Genomic DNA, 13,825 nt, shown 5'->3' on the forward strand with positions numbered 1-13,825 from the left:
GTTTATAGTTATAATTAAAAACATAAAACTCTTTAGTGCTAAATGACACAGGAGGTCTATTTTTAAAACTTTTGCTGTTTCACCTGTTGGCCACAAGGCAGTATTTTCCCCGACTGGTATTTCAGGAACATACTGCATTATGGCCACTAGATGGAGCTGAGGATAAATGGAAATATTTATAAAACTCATTAGATTATTCATGATTTTTTTTTTTTTTTTTTTTATAAAGAGACCCCAAGGATTCATCCAAAACTTCTGATGCTTGCATTTTCAATGATGTCACAAGCAGTGGGTATAAGAATGCCAACTGTTACCCAAATGTTAGTAAACAGTTGAAAAGATGATGTGTACAGACTGTATCCTAGGGATGCTAATGCTTGGGTGAAAGTAGTTATCAAAACAATATGAATTATTATCTGTCTGGGTAAAAGTTCAGTAGGAATACAACAGCCACTATACAGGCAATAATACAATCAATTGTCCCCATTGGAGTTGCTTTAATGTACGCAAACATTTTGGACCAAGGCAAGTATCAGACACCAGTCTTCTAATACAGGGGCCTACAAACTTTCTAAGCAAAGGGCCAGTTTACTGTCCTTCAGACTTTAAAGGGGCTGGACCATGGCCAGTGGGAGTAAAAAAATAAATGTACTGGCGTTGGTAACAATGCCCCTTCTTTGATATCCGTGAGAGGATTAGTGTCCTATCATTGGTGTCAGTGGGAGGAACAGTGGCCCATCACTGATGTCAGTGGGAGGAACAGTGGCCCATCATTGTTGTCAGTGGGAGGAACAGCGGCCCATCACTGATGTCAGTGGGAAGAACAGTGGCCCATCATTGATGTCAGCAGGAGGAATAGTGCCCTATCATTGGTGTCAATGGAAGGAATAGTGCCCCATTGTTGGTGTCAGTGGGAAATATAGTGTCTTCTCACTGGTGTCAGTGTGAGGAATAGTGCTCAACTGTTGGTGTTAGTAGCAGAAACTGTGCCTCACTGTTAGTGGGAGAAACAGTGCCCCAAGGGCAGAAAAACAGCAAGCAAAGGGATGTGTCCGGCCCCTGGGGCACAGTTTGGAGACCACTGCTCTAATATATAAACATCTGGAAATCCATAGCAACATTAATATGAAAAGGGAACTACAGCACAGGCGGGGTTCCTTTGGAGGAAGTTCTATAGAGCTTGTAAGAAGTGTTCAGATTGCCAGGGTGCAGATAACTACCAGCCGGTATAGTGATTTTACCTTCAAATGCCATTTAAAAGAAGTACAGCCAAAGCTCTTTTGGTTGTACTTCTCCTATGGATCACAGGAGTGCAGTTCGTTCTGCACTCCTGCAACCCGTTTTCATGCTGACATTGGACTGAAGTCTGCTGTTGGCTGATGTCACTCAGCCGGTCCAGGAAAGATGCCGACTTCACCTGGCTCAGCCTCTCAGCAAAGCACTGAGAGCCGGAGCCAGCCGCTCCCTCCCCCTCCACAGCCCAGCGGGGAACTGAGCAGACAGCGGTGACCGATGGTTCCGCTCTCTGCCCAGAGCAGAGAAGAGAACTCACCGATCAGCAGTCATGTGATCACTGAGTTCTCACCCTTAGAGCCAGAGGACAGATGAAGCATCAGACCGATGTTTCATCCACCTAGGTAAGTATAATGGGTAAACACCCCCCCCCCCCCCCTTACTTCTCTTTTAAAGTGTACTGCCATTCAACCAAGTGACAACGGAATTCCATATGATTTTAGCACCCACCTGCACTACTTATAATTTTCTATGCTAACTGTAAACCGTTCACCCAAACCTGACTCTCCGCTCCTCGCAAGACCTCCTACTCTCTAGCTCCCTTGTCTCCTCCTCCCAAGCTCATCTCCAGGACTTCTCCAGAGCTTCCCCCATCCTCCGGAACGCTCTACCCCAATTTATCAGACTATTGCCTACTCTGCTCACTTCTAGGCGATCTCTGAAAACCTCTCTCTTCAGGGAAGCCTATCCTGCCCTCGGCTAATACTGGAATCTTCTACTCTTCCAACCAGTCCATCCCATACAGTTACTACCGTTTGTACCACTAGCCCCTCCCTCCTAGATTGTAAGCTCTAAGGAGCAGGGCCCTCAAACCCCTCTTGTATTGAACTGAATTGTTGCTGTATTGTCTCCCGTTATATTGTAAAGCGCTGAGCAAACTGTTGGCGCTATATAAATCCTGTATAATAATAATAATGCTAAAACAATGGCGTTGTGTAAGCACAGATTAAGGACAGATCACACCATGCACAGGGGTATTTTTCAGCATCCTAATTTTGCATTAGAAAAGGAAAGACAACTGTGAAGTAAAAGGTCTGCCAAAACGAACTTAAAAAATACACGTAATGACAATGTTGTCAAGGAAATTAGGGCATAGTCAGGAAAATGTAAATATAGCTATGAGGAAATTATTCAAATCCACTGCCACTGAAGGGAGGATGACAAACAATGCAGACAAAGTGATGGCATGAGCCAAATCCATTGCATAAGAGGAACAGCAGCAGAAAAACAGTACATTTTATAAGTACCCAAGTTATATGCAGTTTATCATATAGCAGACATGAATTCACAGTGTATGACAATACAGAAAGTCATAGAAAATGAGTATGCTATATGGGACTAGATTGTACCTGGCATAGATCAATCATACTATGCCTGCTGTGCGACAGACATGTGTATATCTATCATATTTGTGTTTTTGGTGCGATGCATTTTTGGTGCATTACCATAGAACTCTATATATGTTTTCATGGAAGCACACCAAAGATGCAGCATGCAGAACTTTTTTTTTTTTTTTAATATAACATACCACACCTAAAAGGCACAGTTAAGAAGGGGGTCTTAAGCTCTGAAAACGAAATATTGAAGCTGATTGACATGATTAGCTACTCTAGATTCTGGCTGGTCCAGTTTTGATAAATTATTCTTTCTGAGCCATTTTACACAGGCAATGTGGATGGTAAAAACAGGTAGTTGAGCCATGGTTTGGCCACCCATCCAAATCTTAAAATCACAGCCCAATAGGCTGACAAGGCTATTCACATGCTGCAGCCATGGCAGGATTTAACAAGTGGCAATGCTTGTTAAATTCACCCATTGAGAATAATGGGACTGTTCCACAACCACATGGAAATGACACTATTGTGGCAAGGTAGTGCGGCATTTGCAGAGTTAAATAAGGTGGTAAGGAGGCAATATAACACCTCCTCACCACCTGCCAAATGTCCCCTGAAAAGCGTACCGAATTTGGATTGCTCTTCAGAGGACACCACAAGTGAGAAAGAGCCCTTAGTCTTCAAGACACGCTCTCCTGGTGTGTGCTTTTCTCTCTCTGTAGCCTATCAGCCTATCACTACTTCTCCTATTTTGGGGGGGACAAAAAAAAAAAAGTTCAACTTTACTTTTCTTGCCATGCTTCATACTTGTGTGTACTCTCACTCTCTGCAGCCCATCACTGCTTCTCTAGCTTTGTAGGGAAAAAAAAGAAAGAAACTGCTGGAAGCAAGCATTCCAGCATTAGTTAAGCTATAGTAAAAACAGCACATCTACAGACCAGGAAGAAGGCATTCATATTTTTCTCTAGATGTGCATTCTGCTTTCCACAACTGACTGGGTAAAATCACATGACAGAGGGGTGGGAATGGCTTAGCAAAACATATGCAGGGGAAATTTTCTTTTAGTAGTTCATAGTCTATTTCTTCAATGATTACATTAGTTCAGTGAGGTTTAGAAACCATCATTATTGGCTCCTAATAGGGCTGCAACTATTAATATTTTTGTTGTTTTGATTAATCGGATAAAAACCTCAATATGCTATTTTTTCCTTCATTCATAAGAATTTAATGAAAAAAAACTGAAGCGTTAAAAAAAAAAAAAAAAAAAACTTAAAGTTTACATTAACATTACACAACTATAATTAATTTTAAAAAGCAGAACAAAAAAAAACCAAAAAAAAAAACCACAACACAGCTAAAAGTAAAAAAAGTGTGATGTGCAATTTAGTTAAAGCAGAACTCCGGTCAAAACATTTTCCCATGCAGTAGATTAAGTGCTCATTTGGTCCAGGGATTTAGGAAAAAGACCGCTAGCATGCAGGGGGCAGGAGCGCTGGGGACCAGTCTTGCGCTCAGAGGAACGGCAGATTAGTTAAGTATTTCTTTGCTTTCCGAGACCCTAGACAAAATACGAGCATTTAACCCATGCAGTTCAGGCACAGCCGCACAGCACTGGAAAATAACTATTTTGAAAGGATTTCTTCTTTAACATGTAAAGTTTAAAGAAAAGAAATATTCTTGAACATCTATATGCAGTGGGTAAATATAAACAACCAGCTTCTGTATATGGTTAGGGAACCAAACATCTAATCCTCTATCAGAATAACAGAAAGGATATATAAACTTATAAAAGGTAGAACTGGGTACATATCAGACTCAGAGATCAAAAATTTTATTTAACAAAAAAAAAATGCCAGATTTCCAGACAGGACTGTCATATATTATGCATGACAGACCCCCTTGTGATTGGAAGGTAGCTTGATAAAAGCTACCTGCTCCTGCTGTAATTTAGACATTTAGTAGCAGCAGCAAGCTTTTTGTATCACCTGTCATGATGGGGTTAAAAAAAAAAAACAAACATTCGCCTTTCACAGTACAAAAACAAATGTCTGCAGCTGAGTTGGAGATAAATCACTACTATAGGGGTGAAACAGTAAAAGTAAGAATATGTCAAATATATATATAAAATTATACCCAGAAGTAGGAAAGATTAGAACACCTGACAGGTTTTTATTGCTGTCTGTGCCCCTGTTAGGGAGATTCACCCTCTCCATTTGCCCTGTTTACCATTATCATTGAAAATAAATGAAAACCCCAAATTTTGAGTTGCCCCCAGAAATGTAATAGAGGAGAAATCTTCCAATGGGGACACTAGTTCCGGTGACCTGGGGGTCCCCGAAAGATAACCTTATTTTTTCAGGGTTTTCCTCTCACTTCCTGTTTTGGCTATGGAAGAGGGAGTGAAAAGAAATAGTAGGGGTTATCACCCCCCCCCCTTTACGCTATCCAAAATGGGGAAAAAAAAAAAAAAGGTTTTGCCTATAGTTCTACTTTAACTGGCAGTCAGAAATGAATCTACATGAAGGATGAAGGCGGGGCAAATAGATCTTTTTATTTAAAGTAGTATTAAAAGGTTGAAACTTTCTTACATGGATATAATCATTTTAAATATATTGCACAATACTGGTAAACTTTTAATTTTCAATTTAATTGTAACACCTTAAATTACCTGAAGTCTAACAGTCTCCAGTTTCTCTGGGTTCAGATGCTGATCTTCCCTGCACAATGCCCTTACTTCACTTCCTTCTCCTGCCCTGGACTACATATCCCATGATGCATTGCTACTCACACATTCTCAGGCACTTACTAACATGAACGAATGGTGTACTAAGCTGTATGTGTACTGCACTGTGTATACTGACAACGAAACAAGTAATGCATTCTGAATGCAGGTCAACTGTTTTTATAATTGATTAATATCGATTATGTTGATTTGTTGCTTCAGCCCTAGCTCCAAGCACTGAGGACATTGAACAGGTATGGGTAAGCAATGTCCCCTTGCTGTTCTCAGTCCTTGTCTCCAGTTACAATGTAGACTGCAGACAAGCAAGATGCAATATTAGCCTTGAAATGTAATGGCAGGTTTTGAAGCACAAGGCAAGAAAAGCAAGGGAGTACACTGGTAAAGTCTGTCAGCAGCCACAGAAATAGCTAAACCAACAGAGCTTTAGTATTTTAAAAGAACAGTTATCGTTTAAAATCTGCACCAGTCCTGTGTACTGCTATACCTTTTGACTACTCCCAAGGCAAAACAAAAAAGGACAAGTTAGCAAAGAAAATGGAAAGCCGCACAGGGGCGTGGGCTTCTAGAGGAGACGCACTTAAGCCATTTTCTTATACATTCTAACTGGGCTGAACATCGATGTGTGGCGTTCCACTTTCTTTGTTGGTCTGTTTCAGTGGGCCAGGCAAGCTTGCACCGGACAATGCTGGAGTCACCGGGAGACTTAGGTTAGTGCTTGCAATGACGCTTTCAATTTGGTCTGGGGTCACAGTAAGGACAACTTGTAACACGCATAGGTGTAATAAGCTCAACTGTAATTATAAATTTCAGATTATTGCTGTGACATCAAAATATTTCACAGCCTTATATGTTAAAGATTTAAAAGAAAATTAGGCATACAGGGCATAACGATAGAGGGTGGGGCTTAATCAGTATTAAAATACTGACTTAGGTCCTGTGTGAGGTCACTTCTGTTCAGCTTAACTACTGTACGTCATGATACAACAGTACTAAACCAGTAACAAATGTGGATGGGGTGAGCAAAGACTTTCCTACACATCAGCTGCTATAATATTGTGACAGTGAAAGACAGATAAAGAGCGATGAGAGAAAATAAGACTGGAATAATTAAAGAAAATTTGCTTTCATACCCAATGAGTTAAAGGGTGGCATGAAAGTAAATTATGTACAGTGCTCAGTATAAATGAGTACAACTCTTTTGAAAAGTAAGATTTGAATCAATATCTCAATGAACACAAGAACAATTTCCAAAGGTTTGACAAAACTGAGTTTTATAGAACATTTGTTTAGCTCATTACATGAAAGTAAGGTTATTAATATAACTTAGATTACAGAATCTAAAATTTTAATCAAATTAGTTGATGCAAAAATAAATACACCCCACAACAAAAACTACGACATCTAGTATTTTGTATGACCTCCATGATTTGTAAGGACAGCACCAAGTCTTCTAGGCATGGAAAGAACAAGTTGGTGACATATTACAACATCTATCTTTTTCCATTCTTCAACAACGACCTTTTTTAGAGCCTGGATGCTGAATGGAGAGTGATGTTCAACCTGCCTCTTCAGAATTCCCCATAGGCGTTTGATTGGGTTCAGATCAGGAGACATAATTGGCCACTGAATCACTTTCACCCTGTTCTTCTGCAGAAATGCTATAGTGGCATTGGATGTGTGTTTTGGATCATTGTCATGTTGGAAAGGTGCACGACGATCAGGGGCATGGAGTGATGGTAGCAGCTTCTTTTTCAATATAGAGCAGTACATCTGTGAATTCATGATACCATCAATGAAATGCAGCTCCCTGACACCAGCAGAACTCATGCAGCCCCACAGAAGGACAATGCCACCACCACTGTTCACTGTAGGCATCACACATTTTTCTTTGTACTCCTCACCTTTGTGACACCATACAGTTTCAAAGCCATCGGTTCCAAAAACATTTATATTGGTCTCATCACTCCAGGAGTACAGAAACCCATCAGTCATCTTTTTCTGCATGGGCCCTGGCAAATTTTAGGCGGGCTTTTTGGGCATGGGCTTTAGGAGATGCTTCCTTCGTGGACAACTCCCATGAGTTCCACTCCTCTGCAGTGTACGCTGTATTGTGTCACAGGAAACAATCACCCCAGTTTGGATATTTCTTTAGCTAACCGCAGTGAACTTGCATGGAGATTTTCTTCAACCCTTCGCATCATTAGACACTCCTATCAAGGTGTTAACTTCCATGGACGGCCTGGACATTGCTGAGAGATGGTTGCAGTTCCAGCTTTTTTTTTCAAATTTTGTATCACTTTTCCTACAGTATTCTGACTGATAAACAAAGCTTTGCTGATCTTCTTGTGTAAAGAAAATATTTTCTTTCTTGGGCCTTCCGTGTGGTGCCAATGCTGACAGCATGAAATGGGAAGGGATTTTCTTTGTTAAGTAGCCCCTTTTATAATCAACTGTCTGCTGGACACCGGTTTAATGAATAATTAGACTCACATGTAGCTGAATGCTTGTTAATTAGGATTTTGTTGCCTAAAATTTAGCTTTGCTCCTAAGACTTTCATTGGGGTGTGTTTATTTTTGCAATATGGTCTTGAATGAGTTTGTTAGGAAAAATACTTTGGTGTGCAAATTAACAAATCTGGTTTGTTTTTCTGACAAATCTGTTGGGGTGTACTCATTTATGCTGAGCACTGTATGTATGTATGTATGTAATGATAGAGTAATCTATACGCACCAGAATTTTTATTACTATACACAAAGCTCTGTAAGTTGTAGCAGTCTCCAAGAACGCCCTCATCTGGTGGCCAGCATTAAAACAACAAAAATTAAAAATTTAACAGGTTCCGTTTATTCTTAAAGTCAATGATGATATTCCAGGATTCAGACACAGATTCAGTCATGTGCACACAAGCAATAAGAAATTTACCTTTTTCAGCAGCTTTCTGCAGAGCTTCTTCAATCCTTTGTAGCTCACGCTGTTTTGCCTCTTGTAGATTTTTCTCTTCCTTCTCTGCATCATATTTCATGCCTGAGATAAATGAAAAAGTAAAAATCTATATAGTCTAAATGTGTTTACAAAGTGCAATATCAATAATATATCATTGTACCATCTGACAGGTTTGATAAGGTATGTAGCAATTAAATTTAAAGATGGACTGGAATGCTACATGTAGGATCCATTAAGGAATGCGTTGCATTATATGCAGATGAACTTTTGCTTTTTCTTAAGGACCCAGGTCTGTCCTTAAAAGCGATCCTCCGCATTTTGAATATGTGTGCCAATTTTTCTGGACTCAAGGTAAACTGGAATAAATCCATAATCCTACCATTACACCCTGGGACTTGGGCCATTGTAGCTGCGTCTCTGCCTCTGCAATGGGTGTCTCAGTTTACCTATCTAGGCATTTGGGTGTCTGTTAAGGTCATAGATTATTACTCCTTGAACCTACTACACTTGATCTTCTAAAAACCAAGATTGCGGAGTGGCGCAATCTTCCTTTGTCCCTGTTTGGGCGTATTAATCTTCTCAAAATTAAGATAATCCTAGCCTTACTCTATTTTTTATGGAATTCCCCCACATGGATCCCCTGTTCATATTTTTGGCGTGTCCATGGTCCATTTAATTCTTTCATTTGGGGTTCACCACCTCCTATGAATGGTCTTAAAAGTGTTGCGGGAGCCCTGGGGACAGGGAGGCCTTGCACTTCCAGATGTAAACAAGGCAGGGCTGGGTTATGTCAATGGCGATCTGCTAAATAAAAAATCTAGCAAACTGCCTAGTAAAAACAGCACACAGTAAACATATAAACACCGACTAGGCACACAATTAACCCTTTGATTTACCTAGACTTTAACCCCTCCCAGCCAATGTCATTAATACAGTGACAGTGTACAATTTAGCAATGATCACTATATTAGTGTCACTGGTTCCCACAAAGCGAAAGTTAGTGTCAGACTGTCTGCCACAATATCGCAGTACTGCTATAAGTTGATGACCGCTGCCGTTACTAGTATAAACATTAAAAAAATTCCAGTATATATACTGTCATTTGTAGACGCTATAACTTTTGCGCAAACCAATCAATATTCGCTTACTGGGACTTTTTTTTTTTTACCAAAAATATGTAGCAGAATACATTTTGGCCTAAATTTATGAAGACAGTTTTTTTTTTGTTGTTTTTTTTATTGGAGATGTTTTATAGCAGAAAGTTAAAATTTGTTTTTTTAAATGTTTTTTTTTTCATTTATATATAATATATATAATAAAAAACCCAGAGGTGATCAACCACCACTAAAAGAAGAAAGCTCTATTGCATGACCGCACAATTGTCAGTCAAAGTAATGTAGCACCGTATTGTAACAAATGGCCTGGTCTTTAAGGGGGGGAAAATCTTTTGGCGGTCAAGTGGTTAAATAGTCTATGTGAGCGAGTGTGAGCAGCCACGCAGGAGACCTGTCACAAACGCATTTAGCGGTTTTACTGATTTTAACTCAGCACTTTTTATACTGAATACTTGTGAGTGCATAAGAAGACGTTGTGAATAAAATTGTTCTTTTAAAAAACGATAAGGCACCATGTACCTTTTTCTTTCTCACTATACTAACAAGGAATAATACAAGGAGATGGAGCACTTTTTATTGCCATGAGAAAAAAGCTAACCCACAGACCCACAATCACACTGGATTGATTACCAGAGCAGCTCCTCCCTCATCCCGAGTGCTGCTTTACAGGGAACTGCAAGAGGCTTACATCAAGTCAAATAAAGGTATTTACACATTATATTTAATATTAATGAATACAGAGCAGCATTCATGTGTTTCTTTGGTGCCTTCTTGGAGTTCAGCTTTACTATACTCCCTTTACTAGACTATACTTGCATAATGGATTATCTTGGAAAAATGCAAAGATAAGCATTTATATTTAAGTTAATAAATAACATATTTTGCCTGGTCATTGTGAAACTACATCCATCAGTTAGAAATTTTAGTACCGAGCTGTAAATTGTACATTTTAGTTAAGGTATGCATATTTCACAGCAGTGCGTTTTATGAGCGTTACAACGCAGGATGACACTGTGCTAAAAGAGCATGAAAGCTTTGATTACAATAATTATAGGAATGAAGCTGCTCACATTGCTGAGATGCATTAGAGGAGAGTGTTGCATTTTTGAAAAATCCTGCTCACTGTGTGTTTTGGTAAAATGTGTTAAATTATAGTCAAAGGCAATGCATTGAAAATGCACTGAAAACACAATATAGGGGTTAATTTGTGTGTTTTTAAAGTCAGACCTCCATATTTCCCCCATGCCTGTAGGGGGCCATGCAGAAAATGCATGTAAAATGTGTCTTGCACTGAACTTTCATTTAACACATTAAAAACCTGCTGTAAACACATCATGCATTTTTCTAGTAGTCTGAATAGGCCCTGAAATGCAGTTACAAGGAATAACTGTGTTCTGTGTTAACTGGAACTAGATATGTAGGTAAAAATAAAAATCCAAACATTTATTGCAAATGATACCTTTAAAACAAACCGTTATAAAAATAAAATAATTCTGGCTTTTTGAGAAATAATGACCTTTTTAACAAACTTGTAATAGCTTAAAAGGTGTTGCTAAACCCAGGACCCTGCATTCTCTATATCTTGTCTCGCACAGTAAACAGAACATGGAAATGCAATTATTTTAGTAAATATAAACTGCTAAATACGTTTTCTCAGCAGTATGTAGCAGTCTTGTGACTTCTAACAGTGTTTGGCTGAGCACTGGTTAATTTTGTAGGCGGTGTTTTTGTTTTCATTCTCCTCTTACTATCCTATGAGGCTGCATGACCCCTAACCCTCGGTCTAGACAGTGCCGATTGGCCCTGTGGCGATAACATGCACACTCCCCCCCCAAAAAAAACAAAAAACCTCTCTAGCAATACACACCAAACTGATCATGTGCAGATTGCCTCTTAAAGCTCTGTACTATCAACAGATGGCTTGGGGACTGTGGAAGAAGGGAAGGATCACAGAAGACAGGATCAAACAGCCTTTTTACACAATCCAGCAGACTAACCCCTTAGGTTCCACAGGGAGTATACCAAGCATGCTTTACTGCATATACAGACTGATTTTACTGTTGTGGGTTTAGTAACACTTTAATATGCCTGTAAAAGAAGCCTTAATGCTCTGATCATTTGTACGTTAAGATTTTTTTTCTTTGCTTATAAAACATTATTTCCCTGGCATTCATCTATCTACCTAATACATTAATAATTTGTATTCCATTATGTAGCCTTCTGTAGAACTCCTCAAATGTAGCAGTTTAATTTTTGTGCACATTTATTCCTACATGCTACTATGTCAACTGACTGTAAGGACAGATGCTGAGGTTTAAAAGGATTGTTCCTACCACTGTTATCACTGAGAAGTAACAAAGGAAAGAAAAAGACAAGCAGGAGTGGGTTATACTAGTCTACTTTAAGTATTCAGTCTAGATGTAAAGAGCACATGCAATGGAGGCTTCCTCAACAGTCTAGACTAGAGATCCTAATGGTCTGATCAACACAAATAGCTAAAATAAAATAGATTTGATAGTTTTGGTTATATTAGTGAAATTATCCACCCAGTCCATTCTCAGCTTTATTTCAGATTCTTTACCAAACATTCATGATGTTTATGAGTATCACAAGAGTCATAAGTCACAAGCTGCTAAAAGCTGCTAGAGGGTGCTGAAGCTTTAAAGCTCTTACCAAAGTAAAAAGAAAAAGATTTAATGTAGTCCTTGAGGCTATTCCTTAATGTTGAACTCCAGTAAAGTTGAACTACAGTTATGGTTTTTATTGCATAGTCATAGCTTGGCCCAGCTTAGACACCATGCCTGTGGAAGTGGAGGATCACTGTAGTAGTCAGCGCTACTACAGTGATTATCGCAGTCTTCCAGGTACTGTGTCAAGCAGCTGCGCTTCCGCATAATGAACAGAAGGAGTTGCTCCTTTAGAACAATCACCATTTATTATTGTACATTATACATGGAGACGTTCTGTTTCTATTTTCAATGAATACAAGGTGTTCTCAGACTAGACAAGGTGCGAATTAGGACTTCACTGCTCCCCCCGCCGTTCAAAGTACTTATACTAATGGCCTGTGTCAATGGGCTTCGGGCTTATGTCGAAGGCATCAGTTTGACATCAATTTTAGACGCTTCTCAGATCAGTCAGAATTTATTGATAAGTGCTTTTAACTTGCAGTTCACCTCCTACTGAAATGCATTTGACCTGATTTCAAGCTAATTTTGCCTTCTTTTATAACATGTTTCTGATGACAATTATTAGTGAATGTTTAGGGCCTAATATTGGATTCCAATTTTCTCTTTGAGAAAAAAAAAACATTTATTGGGGTTGTTTAAAACATGTATGCGGTGTGGCAAATTAGCAGAAATGTATATTTTAGAGTGCTTATTTTACTGTTAATCTGAAGTTTTCTAGTCAAGAAATAATTATTTTGACTTAAATCATTCCAGATACATGGCCAAGAAGCACCACTGGGTTGGGGTCATACGAGAAACACCTGTAGGTTTTTAGCAGATTTTATCAGTGCTCCAATTTATTCCCACTATCTAAAAAAAAAAAAAAATAATCACACTTGTAGATTAATGACACAAAATTATATTGTTTTGAAGTCTGTGTGCTTGTATGACTATTTGATTTTAGTCTGCTGTGGAGATGGAACACATGAATGGTTTCATGTATTTTGTGACGCAATGTGTCTCGGTAGCAGTATGTGAATACGGATATTACTATAAATTGTATCTCGTATACATTAAGTTGTAGTGCTATAGTGCAAAGGATAAACTTAAAACTAGTTAAGCAACCCACAGAGCTTTGGAAGAGCTAACACTGTGGACCACCTCCTGAAATATCTAATAGCTGCTGAGCAGGCAGGTCACTGGAGACCTAGGAGGTGCCACTTTCTGAATGTGCTTGGTAGATGCAAAGGCCACTCGAGATTAAAGATGGGAGGAAAACATCAGGGGGAATCAATTCTTTTAGATTACTGGTAACCATCATTTAGGAAGAACCTCTACCTTTCTGTTTAATCTCTTTTTATTACATTATTCAGATAAAGCGATAGAAAAAAAACAATGTCCATGATGGACCATAAAAGGTACAAACATGGTCATAAAAGAAAAACACATGCATACCCTAATATAGAGGCGATATACATTAAGGCCAGTAAGAGCGTAATCATTTTGGGCAAATCATACAGAAGAAAGAACACAGACAACAATCCTTGTTGCAGAAACAATACATACTGAGTATGGTAAATTAGGCAGACGGGAAGCAATAGGGTTCCCATGTATAATATAGAGGAGGTAGGGACCTTCATACAGTGCTGTGAAGTGAAAATGAGTTTGCCCCCTTCCTGATTTTTTTTTTTTGCATATTTCTCGCACTTAAATGATTCAGATCATCA

The 13,825-nt window shown here is 39.0% G+C and overlaps 1 protein-coding gene across 2 annotated transcripts in view; it reads right to left on the reverse strand.

The window, feature by feature from the left end:
- Window positions 1–13,825, reverse strand: part of VPS13C (vacuolar protein sorting 13 homolog C) — a 352,171-nt gene that overhangs the window by 304,896 nt on the left and 33,450 nt on the right. The window contains exons 6-7 of one of the 2 annotated variants that reach the window (XM_089671417.1): window positions 8,294–8,395; window positions 8,102–8,164 (exon numbers count right to left, since the gene is read on the reverse strand). In XM_089671417.1, the coding sequence (XP_089527543.1) occupies window positions 8,102–8,164; window positions 8,294–8,395 (165 nt within the window). The remainder of the gene's footprint in view (window positions 1–8,101; window positions 8,165–8,293; window positions 8,396–13,825) is intronic. The other variant, XM_089671418.1, reaches the window with a different exon arrangement.

This window comes from Staurois parvus, unplaced genomic scaffold, assembly GCF_062004578.1.
Source record: "Staurois parvus isolate SC_StPar_1 unplaced genomic scaffold, SC_StPar_1.0 ptg000105l, whole genome shotgun sequence".
NCBI classification, from domain to species: Eukaryota; Metazoa; Chordata; class Amphibia; order Anura; family Ranidae; genus Staurois; species Staurois parvus.